The 17,295-nt window shown below is 45.3% G+C and overlaps 1 protein-coding gene across 1 annotated transcript in view; it reads right to left on the bottom strand.

Moving 5' to 3' along the window:
* The window catches only part of LOC121874733 (neurobeachin-like), a 52,799-nt gene extending 36,033 nt beyond the window's left edge, over window positions 1–16,766 (bottom strand). Inside the window, exons 1-2 of the mRNA XM_042379011.1 lie at window positions 16,706–16,766; window positions 16,315–16,477 (exon numbers count right to left, since the gene is read on the bottom strand). Coding sequence (XP_042234945.1) covers window positions 16,315–16,477; window positions 16,706–16,766 — 224 coding nt within the window. The remainder of the gene's footprint in view (window positions 1–16,314; window positions 16,478–16,705) is intronic.
* Window positions 16,767–17,295: the final 529 nt, after the last annotated feature.

Here is a 17,295-nt window from a genome sequence, read left to right as displayed (position 1 = left end):
AACTAAGATGCTATAGCAAGATTTATGACATTTAAGCAATCATTATATTCATAATTAAAATACAAAAATATTGAAGACTGACACAACATCCGACTTCGATATTCGGTGAAAGTTTTTTTCAGACAGTGAAATGCAGCTATGTTCTTTCAAAATCGTGTCAGCAATATTGCATTTATAAAAAAACAAAAATAACTGCTGTATGAAGGATATTATTTTATTATTAACCAAAATATTTAAGTTTCATTAAGCGCGTATACTGTATTAACAATGTAGCTTTTCACTATATCATTAATATATGTCATTATAGTTTAGCAATGAGTAGTATTTCAGGATAACCTCACAGCTATAAGTAAAGAAAAAATCCACAAATAAAACCCCAACAGACTTGAGAAAACACGAACTTAATGAAACTATATCAATAGAAACAAAATCGTGACAATAAACAAAGGCTCACTGATAATACAATAAGACCTAACCTTTCTAGAGATATCACATTGCCGTAACAAGAGAGAGTTGCCCTAAGAGCCGCCGCCTTTCAGAGATAACACAAATAATATGGTAACAATAGGGAGAAGTGGAAACCGGGCATTAATGCACAAAGAGACATAGCCCGGACTTAATGGTGAATCAGAAGTGGAACAAATTGAGTTAAGAAGAAAAGCGATTGGTAGTGGTGGAGGGGAGGGTGATGCCGCCCAGTATGACGCACTAGGCTGCTACTTCTCCCCTCCTGTTTGTTGCTTGCTTCTACAACCTCAATGTTCCTTATCATATAAATTTACGAATAACAATGTAAGGGAAATTTATATTAGAAGTGCAAGCAGTGGTAAGAATTGCACAAATCAGATCAATACATTTCCCGGTGCAATTTTCAGGCACGTGGTTTATCGTGGTCGGGGGATTTAGCGCTCGTAATCGGCAACAGGCAAAGAGTGCGTCGTAATTTAATGCGTCTACTTCCCCTCGCAGCTTCCCCACCCAGCTAGGGCAGTAAGAGGTCAATACGGCAATGATAAACGTAACAAGGGCGAGTGGCGTCACCTAACCTGATTACCCGCCACATCCATGACGTCATCTGAGGGGGAGGAAAAGCGGGCGAAGAGACGCCTCCGCCTCTTCCTCCTCCTGTACATTTATATTTCAATCACCACTAGATGTCACTGTTTATTGCGTAGGGAGAATTTCCTTGAGTGATTTTTGTACGTTTTCGTGGCACTGGGAGTTCTTACAACACCCCGATATACAAGATGGGAAACTTTTTTCGTGCAGATATACAAGAGGGGAAACTTTTTTCGTGCACTTGCGTGTATTTCAGAGCTGTATAGTGAGTCATCCTCAAATGTGACAGATAGTATTATAAGTTGAGGAATTTACTCTGAGCTATGCTGGGGATTTTTTTATTATCAATTTATCTTCTTTTAATGTGACTATACAATTTTAGGATTATTCGCTGATTAACTGATATTTTTTTTATCGAGATGTTTCTAAGCCTCATGGTGATGTCACTGTATACCAGACACACGAGTTTCCTTAAATGAATTATTAGTGCCATTGACTTCATCTCGACGGTACCTGCAGCCTGGAAGACTTAAATGACCTTATCACTAAAAACCAACACAAGTAAAATAAACAATAACAGCGAGTACAACGACGACGACGATGATAATAATAATAAATGGACAACTACTACAAGTGTACCATTTTAAGAGTGCTGATGCTAAATCCAATTCCTATATAGCAGTTCTCTTGTGGCTTCGTCAAAAAATAGTAAAAAAAAAACAAAAATAAAATCGCTATTAAAAAAAATAATTATACACATATATATATATATATATATATATATATATATATATATATATATATATATATATATATATATATATATATATATATATATATATATATATATATTAAAACGTATAATGCGAACTGGTCTTTGGTCATCCCTCACACCAAAATTACACATCCGTTCGGTCAGGAAAGGCGGTCACTGGTTTGATATTACACCAAAAGACTCATCACTATCACCTCCTGCACCACAACTACCAGCATCAACACCAGCATCCCACACCACTAACACCAACTACCAACACCATCAACCTCCTCTTAACCAGTCTCCCTCCCCCTCACCAACTACCAGCACCACAACAACTAACAAAACCCCCCTCACTACCACCAGCCTCACCGCGCCCCGGGAAGTATGGATCGCCCCAACACCAAGCTGGGCCGTCATTACCTACAACCATTATGTCTCCTGCTAATGGGCTGACCCTATTTATGGCCGCCTTATAATGGAACCTCAGGTGAGTGAGCGAGCAGGGGGGGGGGTCATTATGAAGAGTTTTATACATACATGCGCGCCCTGACACACACACACACACACACACACATAAAAAGAGAGACAGACACAATATATATATATATATATATATATATATATATATATATATATATATATATATATATATATATATATATATATATATATATATATACACACACACGATACACACACACTTTATACAACAGTAAGGAAGGTGAAAGTTGCTCCCAAATTTTCATCACCACCATCAATAACTTCAATTTCTCTTAACAACACACAACTGCTCCTCTCCCCACACCCTCAACTGAACAAGTCAACCAGCCAGCAATATGCACATTTCCCACGAGCCTTCATGTGACCACAGCATCCAGCACCACACATGATGCTCACACCTCCTCCTCACCACACCTGGACAACAGCTGATCATTCCCACACATCGAAAAAGACTCACAAAGCCCACACAAATACCGCCTCTATGTACGCGTTCACTAAGGATTAAATTTACGATTATTTCTCGACACACATGAATGGTGGGGTGGGGTCATCTACACTAGTGAATGGAGCATCTGTTAAAGTACCTCTTGATGTATTTTACCAGGTTAATTAATTACCTAGGTTTTCATCATGGGGTGGGTGGGGGGGTTGGCGAGGCAGTGGCGAGTTGTAGCATCACTTTCCTCGTAGAAAATTGAAGGATTTAGTCTAATGAATCTCTACAATGATACGTGTAGTTATACTATATCTACTGTTACTACTTCTACCACACTATAGTTCCTCTCTACGTTATTAATTCTCGTTTCTACCTCATCTAATACCACTACGGTAAGTGTTTCTCTCTCTACTGCATGTACGTCTAGTGACTTAACGTTGATGTACACATAAATCATATATTTGGTCAATCTTCGTCCGATTTCCCCATGATTTTCCCTACTGATATTGAAGGGTAAATCTTCATACATCTAAGGGGGGAACAGTAGACACGTGGAGGTAGGGAGGTAGAGGAAATTTATGGAGTATGTTATGGGTAGAGGTGGAGGTAGAGGTAGAAGGAATGAACACGAAGAGGTAGATAGAGTGGATATGCGGTATTACCGTGTGTGTGTGTGTGTGTGTGTGTGTGTGTGTGTGAGTAGTGTGTGTACCAGTCCCTTAGGAAGACGAGAGAGGGCAAGGAGGAGGGAGAGAGTGAGGGAGGGAAAAGAAGGGAGGGCAAGAAGGAAGGAAGGAAGGAGAAAAAGAGGGAAGATGGAAGACAGGAAAAGGAAGAAAAGAACAGAAGGAGGGTAAAGAAGGGAGACAGGAAATTAGGATGGAAAGAAGGATATTGGGTGGAGGGGGGTGGGAGGGAGTGGAGGGAGGGAGGAGGGAGGGAGGAGGAGGGAGGAGGAGGAGTTAGACGGAGGGAGGCAGGCAGTAGGTGGGGTGGTCCGCTCCGCTGGTCTGGCACTAACACACTCTCCTCCCTTGACTAAGGTCCATTTTCCCTGTGCCTCTCTGTGCATCTGTTAAGGTACTGTAGGCCGCCGGGATGTTGCCATGAAGACCCTGCTAATGATATATAGAACAACAATCTTTACTCACACTTATCTATGTAAACATGACACAAATTCCCTAAAGTCTAATCATAGTTTTTGCATTACCTCGAGACTAAAAAACAAAACAAAAACAACTTCACTACTCGTAATCACAAACTTTATTTCAGAATATTAGTAGAATTGTTATTGAATAGAATGATTGGATAACAGTGTGTGAATACGAGTCTATGTTGCTCTCGATTCCAAAGACACGACGTCAAATTTGGAAAGGAATTGTTACAAAATAATTAAATAAATGTCACAAAACCTATTTAATAATTACTATAAGTACACTTACAGGGCAAAGCTCCCTGTACACTCCTGTTCTAAACGGGAATGTGAGACTACGGCACCACATACGAGTATACCAGCTGTACAAGGGGTCGTTCTAGCGAGTTGTTGATTATATAGGTGATGATGGTGATGGAGGTGACAGTGTTGGAGGTGACAGTGTTGGAGGTTACTGTGTTGGTGACAATAGGGAAGTTCTCAAGTCAAAGATGGTAAATAAAGATGGAAGCTGTAATAGTGATGAAGGCGAGGATAGTGATGATGATGATAGTGATGGTGGAAGCAGGAACCACATTAAGTGTGGAGATCGGTGAGGAGGAACATGCTGTTGTGATAGTGAAGGTGATGGAGAGATCGGCGGTGATGGAGAGGAAGGCGGTGATGGAGGGGGGAAGCGGTGATGGTGATGGAGGAGGCGGTGATGGTGGGGGAGGCGGTGATGGAGGGGGAGGCGGTGATGGAGGCGGTGATGGTGGGAGATGGGTGGGAGAGCGGTGATGGTGATGGAGGAGGCGGTGATGGTGGGAGGCGGTGATGGTGATGGAGGGGTGATGGAGGCGGTGATGGTGGGAGGCGGTGATGGAGAGGGGGAGGCGGTGATGGTGAGAGGCGGTGATGGAGGGGGAGGGGTGATGGTGGGAAGGCGGTGATGGTGATGGAGGGAGGCGTGATGGTGATGGAGGGGGTGATGGAGGCGGTGGTGATGGAGGGGAGGCGGTGATGGAGGAGGCGGTGATGGTGATGGAGGCGGTGATGGAGGAGGCGTGATGGAGGCGATGGAGGGGAGGCGGTGATGGTGATGGAGGAGGCGGTGATGGTGATGGAGGGGATGGTGATAGGGGGAGGCGGTGATGGAGGAGGCGGTGATGGAGGGAGGCGGTGAGGAGGAGGCGGGGGAGGCGGTGATGGAGGGCGGTGATGGTGATGGAGGGGGCGGTGATGGAGGGAGGCGGTGATGGTGGGAGAGGCGGTGATGGAGGCGATGATGGTGATGGAGGCGGTGATGGAGGGGAGGCGGTGATGGAGGGGAGGTGATGGAGGAGGCGGTGATGGAGGGGCGGTGATGGAGGGAGGCGGTGATGGAGGGGGAGGCGGTGATGGAGGTGGGAGGCAGTGATAGTGTCAACAATCGGACGTGCATTATCTCTGCCATGCTTCCACCACTCGCCTCCCACCCGCTCCCGAACCCCTCCCGTCTCAACCACACCACATTTACACGCCCCTTCCACGTACACTCATAACCCCACGCCACATCCCCACACACGCCCACGCCAGTTCTTTATTTTGTGTGTGTGTGTGTGTGTGTGTGTGTGTGTGTGTGTGTGTGTGTGTGTGTGTGTACTGGATGAGAGAGAAATCGTTCTCACATCCCTCTCACTTCCCACTCTCCCAAGTCTTTAAACATTCCCCAGGACCATTCTACTGTTCTGCCTCTCATTTCCCCACTTTTTTCTTTGGGACCACCATCTCTCCCTGTCTCAACTCTTATCCTCACTTCTCACTCCCAACCCTCTCACTTCTCCTCCCCAACCCTCACCTCTCACTTCTCCTCCCCAACCCTCTCACTTCTCACTCCCCAACCCTCTCACCACTCAACCCTCCACCTCAAACCCTTCATTTACTCCAACCATGGCCAGCCTACCTACTTATCCCCCTCTCACCCTTCACACTCATCCCAGGATCACCACCATATACCCCTTCCTCACCCCCCTATCCCCACTTACACTTACCCCCTCCCCCCTCCTACTTCTACTATGACTACTACAAGCAATACCACTACCACTAAATACTACAATAACAATGTCATAGCTGTTTTAGTATCACGTTAATTGTTTTAAATAAGTTCTAGAACTCTTTACGTGGCAGGGCTTGATGTAACCCTTTGTAGGGCGGCGGCGGCGTACTTCGGTAATTTATTCTGAATAACGCCTGGGGATTTTATTCATTTGGGTGAATATTTATATAAAGCAAAAGTGCCGTGACATCAACCACTACTACTACCACCACCACCACTACTACCACCAGTAAGAATCACAGTGTCGTAATCCACACAATGTAGTCCAGCAGCCCCCTAACCAGCCCTTGTGCCTCATTTGTCAGAGAGAGAGAGCGCTATGTTTGTCTAAGTAATCCTAGTGCCATCACTCTTTATTCTCAATCACCTCGATGTGATTCCCGTAAACTCACGATCGGGCAGTAATCATCCCAACTCTAATCCCTCATTTACCCTCGCATCCCTTCCAGTCCCTAATCAAGACTAAGCTTTCATAAAATAATTAAAATATAAAAAATAAAAATAAAAACAAGGAGCTAGGAGTCGTGGGAAGTAATAGCGAAATTTAGAGCAACGCTAAAATTTTACGCGAAAGTCAGACTGCACGTGTTTTGAGTTTCCGGTTCAACAGAGCGGAAGATGGGGAGGACTGCGCCCCCCCCCCCCTCACCCGGACCAATCACCCTCCCCCCTTCATCCCCCTCCTCTCCTTCACCCCTCTACCCCATCATGACCGAACCCCCTACCTCATACATTTCCCATCCACCCATGGGGATTGGTAGGGAGATAAAGGAGGGAGATATGGATAGATGGAACAGGGATAGACATAGGTTAGGAAGATGGATAAATCTGAGAGGTTCACAGGACAAAGATAATCTGAGAGGTCACAGGACTAAGAGGTGGCAGTTAAGAATAGATACAGTCAGTTAAGTTATTGTGCCACACAGTCTCACAGTCACTCAGTCAAATTACCAAGCCACATGACATGTCGAACACAACCTGACCTCTCAGTCACTCAAGATGTAATGGGGGTGCCCAATAAACTAGGTCGGGGGAGGGGGGGACAGGGGAGAGGGTGGGAAGGGAGGAAAAGGGGAAGGAGGGGGAAGGAGGGAGGGAGGGGAAGAGGACCAAATCAGAAACCTGAATTTTTTTTAACCCTTTGTAGGGCGGCGGCGCACTTAGGTATTTTATTCTGAATAACGCCAGAGGATTTTATTCTGCTGAAAAACACCCGCCTTACAGTTTATTATATAACAGACATTCGAACAGTTAACTAAAATCACAGTCGTTCCTAGGGCATAAAGCCAGTCATACCCACAGTCAAATTAATTATACCCAGCCAATTAAAAGTCAAACCCAGTTTAATTAATCAATGCCATACTCACACTAATTAATCACAGAAATGATCCACAGTCCAATTACATCACAGTCATTCCTACAGTCAAATCACAATAATTACAAGTCAGTCAAATTGCAGTCAATCACATCTCCGTTGCTCTCACAGTCTTACCTCCCAACAGTCATGGCCTCTCACAGCGAATCTCTCTTTAAGTCTCTAGTAGTCAGTCTCAGTTACTGGCTTCGTTGCCTTACAAGTTGACTGTTGAAGACTGTACAGCTTGACTGGCGGGCCAAGACTCAAGTGCCCGGTAATGAGCATAAATCCCACACGTCCTCACCAGCTAATAGCTAGTGACGGGCGGCTCCTATTGGGGGAAGGGGTGTAGGGGGGATTGTAAAGGGGAGGGAGAAAAGAGGAGGGGGGGGAACGAAGGGGGAATAGGGGAGGGGAGGGGGAAGGGGGGAATAGGGGGGGAGGGGGAAGGGAATAGGGGAGGGGAGGGGGAAGGGGGAATAGGGGAGGGGAGGGGGAAGGGGAATAGGGAGGGAGGAGGGGGGATAGAAGAGGAGGGGGGAGGGGGATGTGCTATGCTTCAGTCTATAACACTCTAGAGTCTATACTGTGTGGCACTCTTCACCAGCTTAGCGTGCCACTTCAACACACCGTAATCAACAACCTTCACAGTATCCCTGGTACTACATACCACCATGGCACCAGCCCTAACGATAGTGCATAATCATTATACAACAATCCTTAACCTACCCAGAGTTTAAGACATCACTTTGTTTACCATTGTGGGAACCTTATGGCGTTACGACGGGGTACAAGGAAAGAGCAGGAGGATGGGAGGGTGCCAGTGTCTTCATTATGTCTTAAGTAACTAGACACTCGAGGAACATTAACGAGTACCAACTCAAAGTGTCTACCAAGAGGATACAAAGTCACGTTTTGTTATCTATTACAAACACAGAGGCACCTACACAATCTCTTATAGCAACCTTTATTTATCTGACGTCATCTTATTACCTATACGTTCGTGATTAACTGGTGACATGTACACTTATTCAGTCGGCTTTGATATGTAGTCAGTCAGTCGTAAGGTCACCAGTCAGTTAATCATACGGTCATCAAGCAGTTAATTATACGGTTATCAGTCAATCAGTCATTAAATAGACTTTAGGTACGACTGTAACAAGCAAACTGCCGCCTTTTCTTGTCACTGCCGCCCTTCCCTGTCACTGCCGCCAACCTGTCACTCTGTTGCCACTGCCGCCCTTCTCTGTCACTGCCTGCCGCCCACACTTTCTGTCACTGCCGCCACCACCACCCCTATTCTCCCTCTGTTTGATCCTAACAACTCTCTACCCCCCCCTTCTCTCACCCCAGACCTCTTCTCCTCGCCCTAATCCCCATCCTGACCTGTCCTCCTCCCCAGCTCCATCACCCCTCCTCTCCCTCACCCTCCCCACCTCATCCCACTTCCCCATCCTCGCCTCCTCCCCAGCTCCATCACCGTTTACTCCCCTATCCCTCGCCTCCTCCCCAGCTCCATCACTCCACTCCCCACCTACCTAGCTCCCTCCCTAGCTCCATCACCCCACTACCCCCTCCCCAGCTCCATCACCCTATTCTCCCCTCCCTCACCAGCTAGACCCTCCTCCAGGTCGTCGCCGGCTAGCCATCACAGCAGTAATAACACGCCTCGTTGGCCGCTCTCCCAGATTTACCAGCGCCATTACTCGAAAAATAAGTTGACAAGTGAGCATCGTGCCACTTAAAACAGGCTGGTGGTGTGATACTGTGGTGGGTGGCTTGTAGCGGGTGGTGGGTGGCTTGTAGCGGGTGGTGGGTGGCTTGTAGCGGGTGGTGGGTGGCTTGTGGTGGGTGGTTTGTGTTGAGGCGGTTTATTGTGATATGTGGTGGGTGGTGGTATCTACTGTGGTAGATGATGGTATGGTTTATTCTGGTGGTGGTGTGGTTTATGGTGGTGGTGGTGTGGTTTATGGTGGTGGAACAAGTGCTGTTCTAGGTGTAGTGGGGTGTATATTGTAGTATTGGGTGTTGCAGGGGTAGGCAGGGTGTAGTGTAGGTAGGGTGCTGTAGTGAGTTACATTAGTTTATAGTAGTGGATGTTGTAATGGAGTAGTTGTTGTAATGGGTGTTATTCAAGTGGAAACTGATCCTGGTTGTGGTAGAGTATTGCAACTTGTAAGCTGAAGAAAATATTGTGTTGTGCTGGTGTAGATTCTTGTGTTATTGTTGTGTTTTGTAGTCGTACCTTTATGTGTTGTAGTGAAGACCAGTGTGTGTGTGTGTGTGTGTGTGTGGTGTGGTGTGTGGTGTGGCAAGTGTGTTCGTGTGTGTGTGTGTGTGTGTGTGTGTGAGTGTGTGTGATGTGTGTGTTGTGTGTGTATTGTGGTGTGTTGTGTGTGTGTGTGTGTGTTGTGTGTGTGTGTGTGTGTGTGTGTGTGTGTTGTGTGTGTGTGTGTGTGTGTGTGTGTTAAGGGTAGTAGTAGTGGTGAGGTGGGGCAGCTATCAACACAACACCCCGGGGACATGTACCAATATGGTGGTAGGGCCTCGGGCCACCTCCTCCCCCTCTCACCCTGGTTCCTCTCCCCCAGCACCTCCTCTCTCGCTAATTGATTCCCGGCGCCCCGTGGTTCCTGTTGCCCCACCTGGGATATACTCCGCCCCGCCCCGACACCTGATGCACCCCGAAAAGAGCTCACTAAGCACCACATACCGACACAGGTGATTTAAGGCCCCTAAACCTTTTCATATCTTCATTAACTTGCTTCAACAAAATCCCTAAGTCATAAAAGACTGGAATAAGCCGACCAGAGAGAGAGAGAGAGAGAGAGAGAACACCAGGCTGGAGGAGGAGGTGTTGGCGGAGGAGGAGGAGGAGGAGGAGGAGGAGGAGGAGGAGGACACTGGTTCGTGACCGAGACGGATTTGAAAAGCAGCCGATTCCTGCACTTTTAATAATGATATAAAAAAGGAGAAAAGACAACCAATAAAATAATAATAATAATCGTAGAAAAAGAAGAACAACAAGAATAATAAGAAATCCCAAATATAAATATAAATATCAAGCAAAAAAACAAATCTACAAAAATAAACTACACACAAGAAAATAAAAAAGATAAACATTTACACTCGACTGAACCTATTCAAGGATTGCAGCAGCTCTCTCGAAAACAAGTCCAGAAACATTTAAGAATTTATGTTGAAACAGTGTACAGTATAAAGAGGCTACAACAGTACATATATAAGTACATAGGGAACGTATAGTCTAAGTATATAGTAGGATGATGGTGGAGGGGATGACAGAGGTGCTATGTAGTCCTGGTAACTGTGATTAATTTTTATGGTATAAAGATTTTTCTCTTTAACGTTGTTGATTTTTTTTTAATTCCTAAAATCACCTCGAGTGTATAATTTCTCATTAACTTTCTTGAATAAATAATTAAAATAATTTCCAATATCAATCTCAAAATACCTGTACCCGCCTAAAACAAATATATACTCTATAAAAAAATCAAGACAGTTTCTTACGCAAAATACAAATAAATAATTAAAATAATTTCCAATATCAATCTCAAAATACCTGTACCCGCCTAAAACAAATATATACTCTATAAAAAAATCAAGACAGTTTCTTACGCAAAATACAAATACCCTCTTGATTTTTTTTTAATTCCTAAAATCACCTCGAGTGTATAATTTCTCATTAACTTTCTTGAATAAATAATTAAAATAATTTCCAATATCAACCTCAAAATACCTGTACCCGCCTAAAACAAATATATACTCTATAAAAAAATCAAGACAGTTTCTTACGTAAAATACAAATACCCTCTCTTACTCCCCCCATAAAAAGGTCTATTACAAAAATGTCCAAAATGAGATTACGCAAAAATCCCTCACGAACAGCTTTATGTAAAATCTCCCCTCCCCCTTACACAAAAATCCCCCCAAAAGCCTTACACAAAAACCCCTATACGTAAAAATTACCCAAAGTGGCCTCTGACGTGATATTTCCAAGTGAGGTTAAAAAAACTAAGCCACCAGGTAGAATTTAAAAAAGTTCTTAGGTACAGCAGCAGAGCGGTGAGTGAAACGTGGACAGCCATTCCCGTGGACTTCGATTATTTCAAATTATCTTCGTTCTAATTTGAGGAAAAACGTGTACACATATACCGATATATCCAAGAAAATTATTACATCCATACAAACACATACATCCAAGTGTATTCATACATATACGTACATACAAGCGAGGATACATACACCCAAGCGTATTCATACATATACGTACATATAAGCGAAGATACACATACTGTACATAAACACACACACAAGTGCACACATATACACAACACGCATAAACATACACATACTGTGTGTGTGTGTGTGTGTGTGTGTGTGATTTAGCTGACTTATTACCTAGTCTCTCTCTATCTATTTATTTATTTCATACATAGTCTTTCTTACCTAATTCTTCCTTTCGGTTTTCTTTTCATTTTACTTTATTTTGACTATCTTTCTTTCTCACTTTTCCCTTCTTACTATTTTTTTAACTCTCTTTTACCTTCTTTTCTCTTTTCTTTCTTTCTTACCTTCCTAATTAATTTATCGCTCTCTTTCTTATTCTTTACTTCCTTTCCTCACACTATTAAACAACTCGAACAATAAAGTCAAGCAAGAGCTGCATATTTCTTCTGCTAGTGCTGGCAGGAGGCGGTCTAACGTTCGTCTGGCTAAAGCTTCCATATGGTTTATGATACGGATCTTTGGTATACTGGGTAGATGCCCTCCACATGCACGGCTACTTGAAGGATATAATTCAGGCATTCGTGATCGCTCGTGCTGGCGAAGGTTTGAATGAATCGCCTTTTCAATACAAGTAATCTCCACACGGTTATTTCGAGGAGGAAGATAGGCACTGGTGAACGCTCGTGCTGGCGAAGATTTTATGGCAAGAAACGTTATTCCTGTGTATAGATAATCTTCACATAGCTACTTAAAGGAGAAAGCCAGGCGCTGGTAAATGCTCGTGCTGACGAAGGTTCAAGAGAATGGTGTTTGTATACTCCGCACATCAATTCTCCACAGGACGGCTGTTTCATCACCATTACTCCACCTCTAATCGTCTTTTGTTTTCTGTCAGGGGGAGGGGGTGTCAGCAGGAGGTGAGGTGAGGGGTGTCAGCAAGGGAGGGTATCAGAAGGGGTGTCAGAAGGGGGGGTGGGGGTGTCTGTAGGGGAGGAGGGGTGTCCGTAGAGGAAGGGAGGTGTCCTGAGAAGGAGAGGTGTCTGTAGGGAAGGGAGGGTGTCAGAAGGGGAAGTCAGCAGGAGGTTGTGTGTGAGACTAGCACACCAGATTGCAAACATAGCCCAGCAGGGCCAGGGGGGCGAGGGTGTGACGCTGGCCCTCCCCTGCTGGCTAAGGGAGAAAATAATGTAAGGGGGGAGGTGGGGGGGGGGTAAAACTATTCAACCAAGAAAGGGTGAGGGAGGGAGAGAGGAAGGGTGAGGAAGGGGAAGAAAGAGACGGAGAGGAAGAAAAAGAGGAATGTGAGAAAAGGGGGGAAAAGGGGGACGAAGGAAAGAAGATGAGGAAGGGTAAAGAAAGGGGAGGAAGAAGATAGGAGGAACGATAAACAAAGGGTTGAAGAGAATTTCTAGTGCATTGGAGAGGTATATGCAGAGGGGGGGGGTTAGGTGTGGAGGAATCCTTTTAGTACTGGTAAGGAAGGAAGGAAGGAAGGAAGGAAGGAAGGAGAGAGAGAAATAAGAAGGGAAGGGAACTTAGCTCTACCTCTCATACATAATTATCCATCTTCATATTCACCATCCATTTCCTCCTCTTCCTCCACCCTTTTCCCCTCTAATTTCTTGGAGTCTCCTCCCTCCAATCCTCATCCTCTAGTTCCCTCTCCCCCTCCTCAAGCGCCCCTCTCCCCCCACTCCAGCACCCCTCTCCCCCCCACTCCAGCGCCCCTCGTCCCCTCAGAGTGACGAGGGGACGAGCACTAGCACAATCACATTACGTCAACCATTACTGGTGCATTAGTCTGGGGCGGCGGTGATCTGTCCGTATTACTGTCCCGTCCCGCCCGGCAATGGCTGGTGACGGTGGCCCGGCCTGGGGATGGTGACGGTGGCCTGGCCTGGTGACGGTGGCCCGGTCTGGTGATGGTGACGGTGGCCTGGCCTGGTGACTATGGCCCGGCCTGGTGATAGTGACTGTGACGGTGGCCCGGCCTGGGGTGGTGATGATGGTAATTTAGTCATACACAACTAGCAAACACCAAGTGAGGGTTTACAACATTGGCAGGCTACATACATCTACCATTGGCAGACACAATTAAGGGGAAGGTGACTTCAAGATGAACCACAAGCTGGGGATGAGGTCGTCCCATCAAGCTTGGGAGCCTAACACAATATCATAACTTCTCTATAATCCATCTAGGTATTCCTCCTTCCTCTTACACCTGAAAATTGATGGATAAAGATGGATACAATTTAACCTCTACTGTGTTACACCTTTAATGCATTTCCTTTTCTTAGATTTTGTTTCTTATTTACGTATTTCAGTCACTTCTCGTTCTCCCTCTCATCTCTCTCCTCTCTCTTAGCATTCCATTGGGTATACACTCTTACCCCTCTCCTCTCCCTCTCTCCTCTTTACACACACACACACACACACACCCCTGCACACACACACACACACACACACACACACACACACACACACACACACACACACACACACACACACACACACACACACACACACACACACACACACACACACACACACACACACACACACACACACACACACACACACACACACACACACACACACACACACACACACACACACACACACACACACACACACACACACACACACACACACACACACACACACACACACACACACACACACACACACACACACACACACACACACACACACACACACACACACACACACACACACACACACACACACACACACACACACACACACACACACACACACACACACACACACACACACACACACACACACCTCCCCCAAAGCATCACTTTAATCAGTAACAAAGCGGAGGGGTAGCTCCCAGGTGGGCAGTTACCCGTGTAGCGTGTGTCTGGCCTGTGAGGGAGGGAGGGAGGGAGAGCGAGAGAAAGGGAGAGGGAGAGAGAGAGGGGGAGTGAGGGATGGATGGAGGGAGGGAGGAAGGAAGGGAAAGCTGGAGGAGGAAGAGGGGAAAAGGTAAGGTAATACTACATTAGGTTGGATGTGGTTATACTAGGAAAGGTAAGGTTAGGTTAGGTTACGTATAGGTTGGGTTGGGTTAAGTCAAGTTGGGTTGGAGTTCGGTTAGATTAGGTTGGGTTTTAAGTTACGATGGGTTTGGTTAAGTTAAGCTGGGTTGGGTTAGTTTGGGTTGGAATTGGTTAGGTTAGGGTCGACAGATCAGAAATGGTGAGGCCTAGCAAGATAAGGCCAAAAAATATCCCAACATTTAACACTCGGGTCGGGAAAAAAACTAAACAATACCTTCCAATCTCACCAGCTGACGCTCCCCACGCCCTCCCACCAGCCCGCCCACCCACCCACACCCACCCATTACATCACGTAACTGCTACATTACACGCCCACGGTGAAATCCTCCCACCTGGATGAATGACACTAGAGGGACCACAACACACTACACCCAGGAGTATTCTGAATAAAAGTCCACATCAGTGTACCGCCTCGTCAGCGTGGTGCACTGTAGGTGGTGAGACAGATTGTTGGTGCTCTTCGTGGGATGGTGAGGGACATCAGTCACACACACACACACACACACACACTAAGGAGCGTCATCCCTTCATGAAATATTCGGCAGGGACCAGCTTCCCTCCCTGCCTGGTGACAACTGTGACGTGAATGTCAACAAGGCTCTACGTCGTGCTCTGAAGCCGTAATGTCGTCCGAGTACTTGTCTCTTGTCTTAACCCCTTGATGACGGTGACTTAACCCCTTGAGGGCGGTGACTTAACCCCTTGATGACGGTGACTTAACCCCTTGAGGGCGGTGACTTAACCCCTTGAGGACGGTGACTTAACTCCCTGCATTAAATGACTGAACTCCCCGAATACGATGACTTAACCCCTTGAGTACAACTACAACATTAACCACTGCCCCCCCATGCCTCAACACCTACTAGAAGACAAACGTTAATGCCGGGAACAACTGAGAATGACGACTAACCAAACAACATTCTAACCAAGCCTCAGCAAAGATTGAACCAGTTGTAGTTGATGAAAAGAAGGTTAAGAATGTTGTAAAAAGAACCCATCATAAACAAGTGAATAAATGAATGATACATAAGCAAACAAATGACTTAATGAATAATGTATATGTATGGCGAATTATTTCTTTCGTCAGTGTTCTATTAATTTCGTATTATGAAAGTCTTTGTGTGTGTTAGTTGACCCACCAACCAATATTCTGTAAGTGGCGTCATAATTATGTACAGTGATCCTGAGTATTAGTTGTGTGTTGTTATAACTGTATCTTTATCTGTACAGTCTTCTCTGAATTAATATAATGAAAAGTAATGAATCTTGTGGTATTAACTAACAGAAGTTTCAGATTAGGGGTTCCATGTGGGCACGGTGCTGTGTGTGTGTGAGGGCGACGTTTGTAGTAAGTACCCTATACGTGCTTCTATACATAATCTCGAAAAATAAAGGAAGAGGATGGCGCTGTACACAGATCAGGTGGTTTTTGTGGGGTTATACTACTTGTTATGCAGCGACCTTTGTCCACCACAGAGTCTGGTTAAGGGAAGTAAACAACTAAGAATTTATCATAATTGGGTTAGTATCTGACGAGAGTTGTCTCAGTGTGTAGTGTATGATGTGTCTCAGGCTGCCTCTCCTAGTGCCGCGTTTACGACTATCTTCTGACCTTTATGAACGACCTTATGACCTTTTACCCTGCGGGTGCCAGTGCCAGGGGACACGAGTAAATCTCTCTTAGTGCCAGTAAACTCGAGGGTGCCACCACGTGTTGCTTACAGGCAGGATCCCCCGGGGCTTCCACGCCCACTCCTAATGCCCGATGTTGCTGCAACCAAGTGTTGGTGTCACGGGCTATAGCTGACAACCGATATTGGTGACACAGAGTACAGGTGACACTGGACGTAGGCAGCAATGGCCATGTGTGATAGTGGGTATACTTGACACCCAGCATGGGTGACACAGGATACATCTGGCACTGGGGGCAGGAAGGGGAGGATGTGAGGGTTTGATATCACGTTATATCAGGCGCTGGTTGTGGTGTCGCGTGACCCACGCCTCCTCCCCCTCCCTGCACATGCCGCACGCCATGCCTCTCCTGCCGCCCGCCGCGGCCGGCATTGCCGCCACCGTCGTCAAACATCGCCATGGTCGCTCCTGCCACCTTGTGTACGGTGGTGGGCCGGGTGAAGTGTACAGTCACACACAAGTCACACCTACTGTCCTCTCTGCCAACACCAGGTTTTATGATTCCGTGTTTGATCATAAAAGCTGGTCACCTTAACCCAGAATTTCTCAAATTTCACCTACACGGAAAATATATTTATAAAAAAGAAGACAATTTTCCGAAATCTCTGTTTTTCATCGTCTCATTACACAGAAAAAGAGAGCATTTACTTAATAATAGCGACGGTTTTAAAATATGAGACACAAAATAATTATAAAGTTTAATTTTAATTTGCGAAAATTTAAATCCTCGATTTCCTATTTTTTAAAAGCATTGTTGATAGTGAAACGTTGAGGGAAAATAACAAGCAAGAGGTGAACGAAGCAATAATAATACCTACTAATAGTCTTTATATATATATATATATATATATATATATATATATATATATATATATATATATATATATATATATATATATATATATATATATATATATATGAATTTAAAA

Source organism: Homarus americanus, unplaced genomic scaffold, assembly GCF_018991925.1.
Source record: "Homarus americanus isolate GMGI-L3 unplaced genomic scaffold, GMGI_Hamer_2.0 scaffold40841, whole genome shotgun sequence".
NCBI lineage: Eukaryota > Metazoa > Arthropoda > Malacostraca > Decapoda > Nephropidae > Homarus > Homarus americanus.
Note: the sequence above shows the minus strand (reverse complement) of the source record. Positions and strands in the feature narration are given on the sequence as shown.